Raw genomic sequence first — 16586 nt, 5'->3', positions numbered from 1 at the left:
CAACCGATGATTGGTTTACAGGAAGATAACTAAACGTGCTGTTGTGGCGGAACTAACCGTAACTAGTTAACTAACTAATGGACCGAGCTTACCATACCAATATCGCGCCCTATCTCCCCCCCGACCTGTCCGAGTTCGATGCGTTGTCATCACTTCTGCCCACAAGTCTAGGGCCCTCGCCATGAGGTCAATCATATCAGTCCCAATATCGATATGGCCGTCGGGGAATACGGTGAATGGCTTGCATCAAATGTGTCTGATGATGCTCTCAAAGCTGCATTCCGACAAGCGTGCGATATCACCTTGTCAGAGGACTTTGAGCTTGCGCACTGGTTCCATATAGAAGAGGGCTCCGTATGGAAGATGAACTCATGCATGAACCTCATCGGGGGCGTATATGGAGACTCACGGAGACCTGATTGCTAACCCAAAACAGGGGTGGCAAGGAGCGATTAGCAGCGAGCTAGGGAATCACGGGCGAAGTACCGTTTAAAAAAAGAAGTGGGGGAGTAGCAATGGATCAGAGGAGCCAATGTGTGATTGGTTCCTGGCTACTCCTCGCTCCACCTTGGAGAAGCGTCCCAAGCAGGCTTGCGTCTTCTGACAGAGCCCGCCCTGGGACAGACCACGGTTTTCTCTTCTCTCCAAGCTATCCCATGCATGCTTGCTTCTTCTGATAGAGTCCTTTGGTTTTAACCCGGAGTTAGGGCAGTGCTTGGCGTCGGCTGAACGCCCACGAGCTTCCTACTCAGATTGTGATATGTCATTTGAATGTTACTAGTCGCTATTTGTATTGGGCTCTTCGTGCATTCGGCTGACGCCTCTAGGAAGCCCCGGCAGTTCGCCACGCTTCTAGAGTCTAGACTGCCCTGCTACATAGTCGTCGGTCGCCTCGGTCGAGGTCGCTTCCAGCCCTAGATTTAGGTTTCGGATAGACAAAAGCTAGCTAAAACGTGATCTTAGCTATTATTTCTTTACTAGAAACCCTCGAACTGATGCTTGGGAAATTCTTTGTTATTGTAGTTAGGGGGCACGGCTGAATTTACCGCCGCATTGTCGGTAGCGGAGGAATAGGAAGAGATCTGGGAGGCCAGAGCGCAGGGGTGCTTATCCTAAGTGTAGTGGGATTATCATCATCTTACTCACTGAAATGGAACTATTCATGCGCCCAATAGCCCTTGTATGTTTACTCGTAATATGGTGAATACCATCTACCGACATCCCCACGTCAAGCCACAAAGTCGTCAGCGCGATGGATTTTTACCACTGGATGGAAAGGATGCTAATTCCCTCACATATGAGGCTCTGGCAACCCCTCTCATACCATGTGTACGTCCTTTAGGTTGGAGTCCCACTTTACTGTACAGTACATTCCTGTTCTAGCCTGCGCTTTGGTCTTTCGATGCAGCTAATTGTAAGAAACCAGAAACACTGCTTCCGTCCTTGGGGACGCGTCTGTACCCTCCTCATATCTTAACGCGATAGAAACTCCTGGAACAAGATCGTACGGTTAGGTGCAAACAGGAATCGCGGCTGCACAGCTTCTTCCAGGGTCGCGATTCTGAACCGCCAACTGACTGTCTGACCAATGGATACATAGTATTTATCTCAAACCGCCAAATTCAATCCGTGGTTCCGTACCATAACAAAGCTCATTTCCCGTGTGCTTCTCGTTGCTATATACAACAGCTTCAACTCCACTCTTGACGGTGCATACAAAGTTGAAGCATATTCCCAGAAAAAATTCTTTCCGTGAAGACTATCGGGTTCTTCACAGAATTTCCATTTGCCTTTTAGCATAACACTCCTCGTCCTTGAACGGCCGGTTTGTCCAAAGCTCCTTATTCTTCATGGGACCCTACGCAGAGAGTAACAGGATCTATTGCTCGAACGTGGTATGGTGGGACTAATTGACTCATGTTCTATTTGCAGGTAACTGAAAGAGTTCGACCAAGCAAAATCAAACGACATAAATAGCGCAGGCCCAATCCTGGTTGAACTCCAACTTAAAGAGAAGGACTAGCGCATTGATTTTCCTCGGCCTGATCATCAACCATGACAATGCATCCATATTTTCAGGCGTATTATGTAGGGTAGAACCCTCTAAGCCAACCGGTGGCGGCACATTATCAAATGTGGACTGGGCTAGGTCCAAATGTGCGGGTCTTGCATACCTAACAACTGGAAAGAATCGAGATCCGCCGGAGTGGAGGAACCAGAGCCCAAGGTATTGGTTCCTATATCTAGACTAGGAACAGACTAGGGGGTTTGGTACGAGCATGTTTTCATAGGCTGTGGTTTTAACGAATTAACCTCCGAGTTCGAAGGCATGCGCCAGATACCGAGATCGTGGGCGAACTCACTAAGCTCACACTAGGAAGGCTTCCGTCGTGGGATCTATAGAGATCAAATCAGTACGGTGTTAAATAAATTGCGTAACAAATCAAGGCAGAAGTTGAAATGGCTTAGGCTATATACCGTCATTTTCTCCCACCTGCCAGTCCAATAGCACTTGATTTCCGGGCATATCGAGACAACGCATGGTTGGCATCAACGATAGTATACCCGCTTTGGCGGTCATATCCTGCCTCTCGGCCTCCGGGAGAGATTAAAGGGCTAAGAGGTTGTATCGAACCAAAGTAGGGAACTGAAAATTATTAGCAGTCTATTAATGATATCTGAGCTCTGGTACTTACTCCTTTAGACCTTGGAAATTGCCAATAGCCCGATAAATCCTTATTTGAGGATGAGTCCTTAGGATCTTTTAATATCGAACAATTTGGCTTAGATAGTCCACGACCCTATTGCGGTATGAAGCCTTCCTCCTGGGACATATTGTAATACCCTTATTAACGCAGTGGGAAAAGTAGTAGGCAGAGTAAGGATAATTTCTACACGAAATAGGACGGAGATTCCGAACTTCTATGTAACTAGGGCTAGTTTTCTAAAAGCGGCGGTTTGGCCGAGTGGTCTAAGGCGATTGACTAGAAATCAATTCCGTTCGCGGGCGCATGTTCGAATCATGCAGCCGTCGTGCTCGTCTATTTTTTGCATGCCATTGCCGTAGAAAAGCAAAAACGTATATTTTTGACAAAACCCTATCTTAAATATAGCCTAGCTAAAATATTAGCTCGAGATTTCAACGTTGCCTAGGGAAGCACGAATCGCGGTTCTCTATCTCGTCCTTTGTATTATGGCCTTACCGTAAAAAGAATACACGGGTTTGACTAAGTACTCTGGACGTGTGTTGCTTGATTAACGTATTTCACCACCGAACCGCCCACACCACCGAGCCGCCCACACCACCGAGCCGCCCACCCCAACGAAAACGCGTCCATGAATTAGCACTTAGTCAATTCAACCACCCACCATGCCACCAATTCGCTCTCGAAGCTCTAGGAATTTAATAGAGCAAGAGGGTAGGATTTTACTAGCTATCTAGGCTTATAAAAATCAAGAAATATGCTCAATACGTGAATTGGCACGCCGTTTTAACATACCCCGTACAACCTTACGCGACCGCCTCTCCGGCTATACTCAACGGAGTACTATACGCGCTAATTGCTCGAAATTGACTAGAATTGAAGAGGAATCTCTTGAAAAATAGATTCTCTCTATAAATCTACGTAGAGTAGCCCCCCGGCCCTCTATAATACGAGAAATAGTAGATCTTCTTCTTTAAAAGCGTAGAACTACCCTAGTTCCTTCGGTCGGCTAAAATTAGGTTACGAAATTTATTAAACGACGTCCTCTCCTCTCCTCCCGATTCTCGAAACGGTATAACTACGAGCGTATAAAATATAAAGACCCTAAAATCATTATAGAGTAGTTTAACTTAGTTTAAAAGACAATCCTTTAATTTAGAATCGACCCTAACGATATCTATAACTTTAATAAGACCGGCTTTATAATAGGATTGACTATAACAAAGGTTATTACGAGGAGTAAATACTATAGTCGGAGGCCGGTTTTATAACCTAGAAATCGAGAGTAGGTAACTATTATTAAGTATACGAATGCCTCTAGGTAGGCGCTTCCTCTATATATGATTTTTAAAGGTAAAGTCTTTATTAAATTATAGTTCGACGGCCTCCCGGAGGATTAGCGTTTTAAAGTTAGTCCTAACGGCTAGACTTCCGATAAAATTAGCCTTCGCTAGCTTAAAAAGCTCTTTATTCCTAGTACTACACGTACGAAGGGGGTATACCGGCTTTTAATACTTAATAGTTACGGAAGTTATTTAATACCTAAATTTGACGAAATTTACGAGTAAAATAAGATAATACTAATCTATATACTAGCGTATTTATCTTATCTTTTATAACCTCTTAATATTAGTTATTTTACGGTATTAAAACGTATATACGGTCGGATAGTTAAGATAAAGATACGGAATAGGATTAACTATATTAACAAACTTAACTTCCTCGAAGTATACCCCTAGGTACGAATTAAAGCTTTTAAATCGGAGACTATTAAAAATAGCTTCGTAGTAGCCGGTTTAGTACTATTTAGACCCGACCGAGTGATCTTAAAGCTTAATATCTAGCTTCGAACCCCGACCCCCTCTCTAAGCCGGGGTAGTAATTAGGACCCTAAAACCCTATCGAACTACGTCTAACTATAAAAGTAAGTGTTACGGACCTGTCCGTCACCAATCAGTGGTGACCCACCAGGCACACCAATGGGCCATCGAGAGCCAACCAGGATACCTGTTAGCAGATCACGTACAAGCTCACTGAGCAAGAGCATGATCCGCCCTGAGCGGATCCACCCCGTAGAGGATTTCCGATATATAGGTTGCTCTACGTACTAGACAACCACTACTCAGCATCACGTGATTATATAGGTAGTAGAAGGGTAGTAAGTAGATCGGTAGAATCCGCCAAGGCGATTCTACTATTCTACTATCTACTTGTTACGCACTAGCTAACTGGTCACAGTTAGGTTAGATAGGTTCAGGGTATACTTGCCTTAATACTCCTCGAATGGTCTAACGTCAATGATCCGGTCTCAACTGAGCTAATGCCGCGTAGGGCCTTATAGTAGCCTAAGTCCTTTTGAGCGATTAAGGAACTAATACTAGGTAGAGCGCCGAGTAGATCTATACCGGGGTATTAGTCTACTCGTAAGTGTTGTTAAGTTATAATTAAGTAAAGAGTTATAGTAATCCAAAAGGTAAATATAAGTAATAATATATAATTAAAGACGAAGAACCAAACTAAGTATATAAGGGAGTATCCTTATATATCCTTCGTTTCCTACTCCCTAGTATACTCCTAGAGTATATCCGGGAGTTACCGTATACTTCTACGTATACTCCTAGAGTCGACGTAGGAGTTATAGTTACGTATTTCCCTAGTATAGTAGTTATCTAGTACGTAGAGTAACCTATATATCGGAAATCCTCTACGGGGTAGATCCGTTTAGAGCGGATTATACTCTTACTTAGTAAGTTTATACGTAATCTACTAATAGATCTTACTAGTTAGCTCTCGATAGCCTATTAGTATACCTAGTAGGTTACTACTAATTAGTAATAGATAGGTCTATAATATTACCTCCTCTTTTCTTAGGAGTTTCGTCCCCGAGACTTATAAAGCTACGGTTCCCCCCTCTAGTAAGTAATACCGTTTATTTTTCTTTTTATTTTTCTTTTCTTAGCTATATACCTATTATATTATATTAGTTAATAATAAAACCTATAAAAAGAATAGACTTACTTAATATAATAAAATATTATAAAACGGTTCGGTCGCTAATATCTCTTATAAATTCTATTCTTCTCGTTTTATCGATTATATAATAGATCTAAAGAGTCGTAACTATACTAAGTATACTCGTCGCGGTTATTATTATATACGATAGTTCTATAGCGATAAGGAATAGTAGCGCGTCCTCCGCGAGTCTATAAAAATTAATATAGAGATCGAAGAGATTAAGAAGTAGTAAATAAAGTTAATAGTAAAAATACTTCGTCTTAAGAAGTAATATTAAATATTTAAAAATCGGAGTAGTAAGATATTAAATTATAACTCTTTTATAATAGAGTAGTTAGATACTAAGGATCCTCTTAATACTAAGGACCTTACTAAGCTAGATTGTCTCGCTGATAAGTACGATACTTAGGTTCTTACCGCTATATTAGAGAATCCTACTCTAACCTAGATATTTAGTTCCTTATCCCCTTCTATTTTAGAGGGGATAGATTTATCTTTCCTTATTAGCGATTCTTCTATACCTTCCGCTATATAGGGGTTCTTTTTATCTATTAGTAATACTACTAAATAAGCTAGTAGTAGCCCCTTAGATTCTAGATAGGTTCCTATATATTTTTTAAGGTAGGATACCCTTTCTACTAAACTAAGAGTTATTACTAACTATTATACTATCTATCCGATAGGATTCGTTCGACTTTATATTTATCTTCGGTTTCCTCTGTTGGCACTTTAGCAGATATAATATTATAGCCTATAATTAGGTTATAATATTTTAGTAGGGAAGTGGTATTAGGTAATCTTTATAGCTTATATAATTATATTATATAAGATATAAAGGGTTATACTTAGCTAGAATAGGAATTAATATAAGAGGTAGAAGTCAAGTTGATTGTTATTATACTTATGTTATTATAACATACTAGCTAAGCAAGGAATTTCGATTCCTTATATAGCTAGTTAGGAGGCAATTATGAGATAATATAATATCTCATAATATTATAATATGACTTCACTATATATGGCAAATATCATAATATGACCTCACTATATATGGCAGATGATAGTGAGTCATAATATAGTTTACCATATATCATATATCTAAGGATCACTTAGATAGTACCGGTAAAATATATATAGGCTCCTTTCCCATCATAATAACATATATATACCATAATATATATCCTATATATATATTATATAATACTATTATACTAACATACCCCCTTAATCCTTATAATGATTATAAGGATTATTAGCATATAGTATATATATATATATATAGTAGGTCCTTATATAGTATCTAGATTAGCTAGATCTATTAAGGCCTTATATAAGACATTATTAACATTCTTTGTTAAGAAGTCAGCTAGCATATATTTAGAAGGTATCTAGTTTATAACCACTTTTCCTTCTAATATAGCTTATCTTATAAAATAGTATATAATTTCAATATGCTTAGAGCGCTTATAGAATTCTAGATTTTCAGCTAATTTCTTAGCTAAATCACTATCAACTAAGATAGTAGGCATACTTTTTATATACCCTAGATCTAGCTCTATATTTAATAAATTAAACATATTAGCTAGATATATAGCTTCCTTAGTAGCCTCTTTCAGAGCCATATATTCTGCTTCGCAGCTACTAAGGGCTATAGTCTTTTGTAGTTGAGAATTCCAGCTTATAGGGTTATTTAACCCTATACTAGGGCTTAGGCTAAAAATATAGCCAAATATAGACTTTCTTAGATCTAAATCATTACCCCAATCTAAATCAGAATACCCTTTAATATATAGGTCATTACCTAAGCAATTATATACTAATCCTATATTAGGATAGGCTAATAGATATTTCCAAATCCTATTAAGGGCTATAAAATAGTCCTTACTAGGGTTACTCATATATCTAGCACAGTATATAGTAGCAAAGGTTATATCTGGCCTAGTTTTAAGGGCTAAATAGAGTAAAGACCCTATTTATTTTTAATATTCTTTAATATCATTAGGGCTTACTTTAGTAATATTTTTCTTCAATTTTAGCCCCGGCTCACCCGGTATTTTAATAGGCTTATAGCTAGGATTATTATATATAGAGAACTTAGTCAATAGTTTCTCTATATATCCCTTTTAGTCTATATATAGTATCTTAGTCTTATAGTTAATAGTTATACTATTACCTAAGAACATTAATACTATACCAATTTCTTCTATCTTTATATAGTAGCTAATTTTAGCTACTATATTATATATATAGCTTAAATCTTTATATATTACTAATATATCATCAACGTGACATATTAGTATACATTTGTCCTTAGGGTTTATATATATACCTTCATCATATATAAAAACCTTAAAGCCAAATTTAGCTAAAATAGTAGATAGATATTTATACCAAAGCCTAGGGCTTTGTTTTAGACCATATAATACTTTCTTTAAATAGCAGCATTTTTTAGGATTATCATATACTCCTATAGGTAGGATAGTATATATATTAGCATCTATATTAGCATATACAAAGGCATTTTTAACATCATATTGTAGCACGTGCCAGCCTTTATTAACAGCTATTATTAACATCAGATGCCATGACTCAGTTCTACATGTTGTAGAAAAGGTTTCTAGGAAATCAACCCCTAGCTTTTAGTGAAATCCCTAAATAACCCACCTAGCCTTATATCTAATAGTCTTATTACTATTAGTAATATAGTCCTTATCCGGATTAGGACTATTTATAGGTTTCTTTTTAAAAACCCATCTACCCCTAATAGGGGTCATATTAGGTGGTATATCTATTATATCGTAGGTTCCTTATTTTTCTAATTCTTTAACCTCAGCTAGGCAAGCCCTTTGCCATTCGTCCTTTTCTAGACTATTTATAGCTTCTATATAGCTATTAGGTTCAGATAATAGCGAGGTAGTTAGTAGGAACCTACTATCTATATTAGTCTCTATAGAGCTAATATAGTTAGTTAGTATAGTATCCTTTATAGTATATAATATAGGTATTTACACTTCTACCCTATGATTAGGGTCAGCTACAATTCTAAAGGTATCTCCTCTAGTTATTACCTTATTACTATTATCATTAGGATCTATACTAATTTCTTTAGAGCTTATAAGCTCATTTTCAGGACTTTTATTATAGGGATTTATATTTCTAGGCAGTTTCTCTAGAAATTTATTTTCACATATAGTGACATCCCTTGACTATAGGCATTTTTGCCTATTATAGTCCCATAATTTATAGTGGTTATATTCACTATAACCTACTAATATAGCTTCCTCCTTTCTAGGAGATAGCTTAGTTTGATAGTTATTAATATGATAATAAACTAATAAGCCCCAAGCTTTAATATTAGCTATATTAGGTTCTCTCCCATTTAATAATTTATATAGGGTTTTAAACCCTAAAGCCTTATATAGAATCCTATTATATATATAGGTAATAGCCTAGAGTGCTTCTCCCCATAGATAATTAAGGCTTTTAGATTGAATAAGCACAGCTCTTACCTTATTAAATAGGGTAAGGTTAATTCTTTCAATTAGTCCGTTTGATTCCTTAGTATAACTAGGAGTAGTTATATGGTCAATACCATATCTAGATAGGGCTAATTAGAAGTGCTTATTAATATACTCTCTACCTTTATCAGTAAAGAATTACTTAATTTTCCTATTTTTAGTATTCTCTATTAAGGTCTTAAAATCCTCAAATACTTTATAAGCATTATCTTTAGAAAATAGTAAGGTAATCCAGAGATATCTAGATTTTTTATCTAGGAAAGTGATATAATACCTATATTTATTATAGGTAGGTAGTAGAGGTCCACCTAAATCACTATATATCCTATCTAAGATATCATACTTAGTAGGATCATCTGATTTCCTATATATATATCTATTATCCTTAGATAATAGACATACCTTACATTTCTCTTTAAGGAATGCCTTAATATTATCTAGGGTTATATTAATCCCTAGGGCTTTAAATAGGATAACTTTTAAGGGCTGTATATTTATATACCCTAATCTAATATACCACTGTTTAATAGTATTAACTATACTATTATTAGTAATTTCTTTAGGAATATAACTATTAATACTAACTAGCTTACTAAGGTAATCAGTCTTAGTAGTCGTTATAGTAGTATTAATATTCCTTTTTAATATAGTAGCTTTTATATAATATAGGCTATCTTTCTTATTACCTATAGCAACTATTTTCTTTAAAGGTATATATAAATATACTTTATTTCTTATAAATAGAGCTATTAGATCTTCTAACTAGTATATACTAATAAGGTTAATACCTAGATTAGGTATATAATAAACATTCCTTAATAAGTATATATATCTAGTACTAGATTTTATATATATATCACCTTTATAGGTTGCTTTAATAGTATTAGCCTTACCCCACCTAACCAAGGTAGTAGTAGGTTCGTAATAGGAAAAGTATTCCAATTTACATACAGTACTAATAGTAGCAGCACTATCAAGAATAAAGTCCACTTTTTCTTTTATAGGGATCAACCCTATATTATCTAGTGGTACTTTAGTTGATACTATAGTACTATATAATAGGAGAGGACATACCTCTTCCACTTCATCTCCTATATCTAGTAATTGATCACTAGCCGTTATAGAGGGTTAGTTTTCAATACTAGTATATAGTTCTTAATCTAATCTAATTGCTAGATCAGAGAGATCAGATAACATATCTATATCTTTAGTAGATTTAGGAGTATCTACTATATTAGATATAGTCTAATCTTACATTTCTTACTCTTTAGGAATCTTAGGGCTAGTCTTAGGCTTAGCATTTCTAGCTTTGTATGATTCCTTAGTAGCAGAAATCGGGGGTTTTATAGTCATTTTAGCCCTTTCACCTTTCGGAACCTATCCCTTAGGTACTAGATTAGGAAATAGTAGCCAGCACGTCTTAGTACTATAAGTAGTAAGTTTACAATGCTGACAGTATCTCCCTTTTAAGGGCCTATTTTTATATGACTTTTTATACCGGTTATTATGCTTAAGCAGCATAATATTGGTATAATAACTACCCTTAGTAGCATATACTTCTCTACCCCTAGCTTCATCAATTAGGCTAGAGAATAGGGATTCAATAGTATATACATTAGGGTCATTTCGTAATAACTGGGTTATATTTTGAATAAACCCGTCATAGTCTGCATTGAGACTATTAAGAACCCAGGCTATAACTACCTGATTAGGTAGTTCAATACCTTTCCCTTTTAGGTCATCTACTAGGGTTTTAACCTTATTAAGATATTCTTCTATTGAATGAAACTCACTCAATATAGTATTAAAGAAATCTTTTAGGGTTAAATACTCAGTAGTAAAACCCTTAGGGTTATATAGGGCTTCTAAACGAAGCCAGGCTTCATAGGCACTCTCTATATCTTTCAGATATAATAGAGGTCCATCTTCACAATAAAGCTTTAAAATAGATATAGCTTTATTATTTTTTACGCCAGTAAAGGCAACCTCTATAGGCGTATATAGGTCTTCTTTTATTAGGGCAGCCTTAACCCTAATAGACCATATAGTATAATTATCAGATCCCCGTAGCTAGGGAAGGAATATCTTATCTAGCGAGGCCATAATAAGATATAATACTATATATATACTAAAGAGTATATATAATAGTATAGTAATATAACTATATATAGTATATACTATATATAGTATATTAACGTAATACTATATACTAATAATAGTATATAATATATAGTACTATAAATAGTATATTAATATACTAATTATAGTATATCGGAGATCGTTCGGAGATAACTTAGAGATATCTCGGCTTCGATCTTACTTCGGTAATTATTCGGAAATAACTCGGTTGACTGAATATTTCCTATTTAGGAAATAAGTAGCAAGCCGGGCTTATAACCTGTTGGCACTTTAGCAGATATAATATTATAGCCTATAATTAGGTTATAATATTTTAGTAGGGAAGTGGTATTAGGTAATCTTTATAGCTTATATAATTATATTATATAAGATATAAAGGGTTATACTTAGCTAGAATAGGAATTAATATAAGAGGTAGAAGTCAAGTTGATTGTTATTATACTTATGTTATTATAACATACTAGCTAAGCAAGGAATTTCGATTCCTTATATAGCTAGTTAGGAGGCAATTATGAGATAATATAATATCTCATAATATTATAATATGACTTCACTATATATGGCAAATATCATAATATGACCTCACTATATATGGCAGATGATAGTGAGTCATAATATAGTTTACCATATATCATATATCTAAGGATCACTTAGATAGTACCGGTAAAATATATATAGGCTCCTTTCCCATCATAATAACATATATATACCATAATATATATCCTATATATATATTATATAATACTATTATGCTAACATCCTCGATTTCTACGTTAGTTATAATTTCGGTATTATCTAGTACTAGTTCGAGTAACGAGATATAAAATACTATATAGAGTTTTTATATACTTTTAGGTAGCTTTAAGCGATAATTTACTAGTCCTATTTTTTCTTTAATTTTAAATAGTCCTAGTCGTAGGTAGTCTAATTTATTACTAGGTCGCTTAGTTTTAATATTACGTTATAATAGATAAACCTTTTCTCCCTTCTTAAGGTTAGGTCCCTCTCTATAGTAGTCGTCGTAATATTTCTTTATATATAGATTAATAAAATTAATATCTCTAGCTAGTTATATATATAACTTTCTTAGTCCGCTAGCCTTTAGTCTCGCTAATTCTACTATAGTTATCTTATTAATTAGTTCTCTAAATATTATTAGATTATATCTATAGTTCGTAAAGAATAGTATTTCGTTAGTCGTAGAGTACGCTATATTATTATATACTAGCTATACTATTAGTAGTAGTCTTACCTAGTTATCTTACTAGTAGTTTATATAATATTATAGGTACTATTTTACTATCTAATTTACTCTTTCCGTCTAACTATTAGTTTATAGATAGTATATAGTAGAGAGTCTAAGCTTAATACCTATCTAGTTCGTAAAAGATTTCTATATATTTAATATAAATAGCTTATCTCTATTTAATATAATCTTACTTAGTATCCTATAGTTCGTAACTATATATCGAAGTATAATATTCGCTATTTAATTAGTATCGATAGTTTCTATAGTCGGAATTATATAGGCGTATTTAGTAAGCCTATCGACTATAATTATAATTATATTATATCCGTCTAAGATTAGTAACTTTATAATAAAATCTATTATAATCTATTCTTATAGTTAAGTTAGTATCTTAGATAACTATAATTCTCTATAAGGTACGTATCGTATAGGTTTATTTCGTTAGTACGTATTATAAATATAGATATAGAATCGAACCTTTCGTTATATATTTAGAAAATAGTAATTTCGCGTAATATATTTAATAGTTTTTTCTACTTCTATATATCTATATAAGATATTATTATAGTATCGATATATAACCTCTTCTCTTAGCTTATTTAGGATATATATTAATCTATATATATAGAGTAGTCCTTAATCGTCCTTAGTAAGTTTTCTACCCTTCTTAACGAGTTAATTAATTATATCTTCCTCTAATACGTCTTTAATTTTCTATAAGAAGTCGTTATCCTTAACTTCTATTATCGTAGCTAGTAACTACTTATTATACGAAATAATACTATTAGAGTTTTATCTTAATATAGTAGGATCTACTACTTTAGTTCCTAATTCGTAGTCTAGTCGTCTATTTAAAGCGTCGGCTTATCCGTTCTTTATTCCTTTATAGTATTCGATTTTAAAATCGTATTATATAAGGGTTTCGGCCTATCGTACTTATTATTTTATTAACTTCTTCGTTATAATAAAGAACGTAAGATTCTTATAATCGGTCTTAACCGTTACTATATACTTTACTCTTTCTAGATATACTCTCTAGACTTAGAACGCTAATATTATAGCTAGTAATTCTTTATTATATATATTATAGTTAAGTTCTATTAGAACTATCTTCCTCGACTAAAATATAATTAGTTAGTACTTACTATTAGTTCCCGGTTATATTAGTCTTACTCCTAAAGCGTAGTCTAATATATCGGTTTCTATAATAATTAGTCGGTTATAGCTAAACGTAGCTATAATTATTCCTTTATTAAAAAGTTCTTTAAGGTTCTAGAATAATTTATCTACTATCTTATTCTATATAAATTTTTAATCCTTTTTAGTAAGATAGTAAAGTCCTAATATAACTCCGGCGTATCTATCGATAATCTTCCGATAATAATTAGCTAGACTAAGAAATTATTATACTTCCTTTATATTTTTAAATATTAGCTATTCTATAATATTTTTAATCTTATCTTTTTCTATCCTTAGTCTTTTAGAAATAATATAGTATCCGAGGAAAGTCGTTTCCTAAACGTAGAATTCGTATTTCTTTAGTTTAAAAGTAACTTCTACTTCTCTTAACTTTTATAATATAAGTCTATTATATTTAATATAATCTTTAAGTATCTCTAAGAAGACTAAGATATTATCTAGATATATAATAATAAAGATATCTAAATATTCCTTAATCGCTTTAAAAATAAAGCGTTAGAATATTACTAGTATATTAGTAAGGCCGAAAGATATAACCTTATATTTATAATACCTAAATTTAGTTCTAAATACCGTTTTCTATTTATAGCCTAGCTTAATCTTAATATAGTAGTAGATATTAGTAATATTATATTTCGAAAAGTACTTAGTATATTTAATTCTATCTTATATCTTATTAATTAAAGATAGTAGGTATTAATCTTTAATAGTAATCGAATTTAAATATCGGTAATCTATATAAAATCGAAGGCTCCTATCCTTCTTTAGTATAAAGATAATAGGATATCTAGCCTTTAACTTCGAGACTTAGATATATCCCTTTAGTAGATTTTCCTTAATATATTCCTTAAATATATCGGACTTCTTTTATAATAGCTAATAGATAGGTATAAAAGTTAGTCTAGTATCTTCTATTATATTAATCTTATAATTAAAAGATCTATACTTCGGTAATACTCTATTAGCTAGTACTATAAAAATATCCGTAAACTCCTAGTATTCCCTCGGAATCTTAGATATATCGCTAGTTATATATAGCTTTTTATATTTAATTATTATATAGTCCTTTAATTCTTAGTCGGATATATCTAATAATTATTCTATAGTATCTAGGGCGATATCTATAACTAATACTCTAGTCCTTTTACTTTAGGACTATTTATTACGCTCGTTTCTTTAGATAGACTTTTATCGACGTATCTTATATTTATTATATATCTCTATATATATATACCTATTAAAAGAGATATATCCTAATTACTAATCGATACTCGGGTTATACTTCTTAAGCTATAAAATATCTAAAATAATATTATAGTCTCCTATCTCTAAGATATTAAACTATATTAATTCTAGGTATCTATAGATAGATATAGGTAATATAATAGTTTCCTTACTAACTCCTCCTAAAAGTACTTCTCCGTCGAGTCCTACGACTAGTATTATATATAGTAGGGGTTTAGTTATAACTTATCGATCTTCCTTAAACCTTAGGTTTATAAAGTTATTAGTAGCTCCCGAGTTAATAAGAGTCTATACTATTCCTATTAGTAGGTTTATATATAGTTTAATATATATTCCTAATAGTATTACTACTAGGTATATTATTAGTCGATCCTTATAATTATATATCTAGCGTCTATTATACTAAATTCCCTAGTATTCTTTCGTCTATTATAGCTTCTTTATCTACTATAGTAGTCTTAATTCGATACTATAATCTAACTTTACTAACCTATAAATAATATACGTTTTATTATAGTATATAATACTAGCTATCTTACTATATCCTAGGTATTATATATATCCTTTATACGCGTAAGTAGAATTTTCGTAAAGGTATCCTACTAGGTCGTCGCCTTCCTTAATTACGTTAATAAGATACTAGTCTAGTCTATTAGGCTATATCTTTCTTTTAAAATATCCCCTAAGCTCTTTAGCTTTTTTATTATTATAATAGTTTATAGGGCTTTCTATTAGTATTTCTAGGATAGTTTAATTTATTCTAGGAAGCGTATCTAGCGTTCCTAGATTATTATTAGCTCTAGGGATCGGGTTCTATATCTCTATAGGCCCTATATCGTTAGTTATAAGATACTTAGGGTCCTAAGACTTCTATATTCTTATATCTATAGTCTTTAGTCTTAATAGGTCTTATAATCGCTAATTAAGGTCTTCTCTAGCTATAAGTCTTATTAGGTCCTAGATTAGTACCTAGGGTACGTACTATATCTACCTTTAACTTTCTACTATATCCTAATCGATTACTAGATAATTAAGTTCTAGCTTATTAGCTAACCCTTTAATATATAGGTTACCCGCCGTTATCTCTTCTAGGCTTAGGTTAGTCTATCTTACTAAAAGATCTTCTAAGAGTTTATCTCTTAGGTCTATAGCGACTCGTCTTTTCTATCTAAGGCTATTAATAAGGGTCCCGACCTACCCTCCTAAATCGCCTTATTATTTATTAGGGTATATTTCCTTCTAGTATTCCTAACTAGCGCTTATTCCTTTAACGCTAGTATCTATATTAGTAGTAGCTTCTTCTTTTTAGGTCGCTTATAATACTTCGTATATCGCCTATATATATTACCGTTTCTTATACGGTTTTTTCTATTTATATTCCCTTATATAGTATCCTAGTTTTCTATAGGTAAAGTAAAGGTTTTTCTATTAATACTTATCTTATTCTTTATATATCGCGTTAAGATCTATTAGTATTAGGCTATATAGATCTATATATCTTACCGGTCGCGGTAT

The 16586-nt window shown here is 33.2% G+C and overlaps 1 protein-coding gene across 1 annotated transcript; it reads left to right on the top strand.

Moving 5' to 3' along the window:
• Positions 1-213: 213 nt before the first annotated feature.
• Positions 214-426, top strand: N7537_010892 (uncharacterized protein; the record flags this gene model as incomplete). The annotated part of the gene is made up of 1 exon (XM_056901946.1): positions 214-426. The coding sequence occupies one exon, from the start codon at positions 214-216 to the stop codon at positions 424-426; it is 213 nt and encodes a 70-aa protein (XP_056747233.1).
• Positions 427-16586: the final 16160 nt, after the last annotated feature.

Source organism: Penicillium hordei (genome assembly GCF_028827395.1).
Source record: "Penicillium hordei strain IBT 12815 chromosome Unknown utg000006l_segment0_segment0, whole genome shotgun sequence".
Taxonomy (NCBI): domain Eukaryota; kingdom Fungi; phylum Ascomycota; class Eurotiomycetes; order Eurotiales; family Aspergillaceae; genus Penicillium; species Penicillium hordei.
The sequence above is the reverse complement of the archived record's forward strand: the minus strand, read 5'-3'. Positions and strand labels throughout refer to the sequence as shown.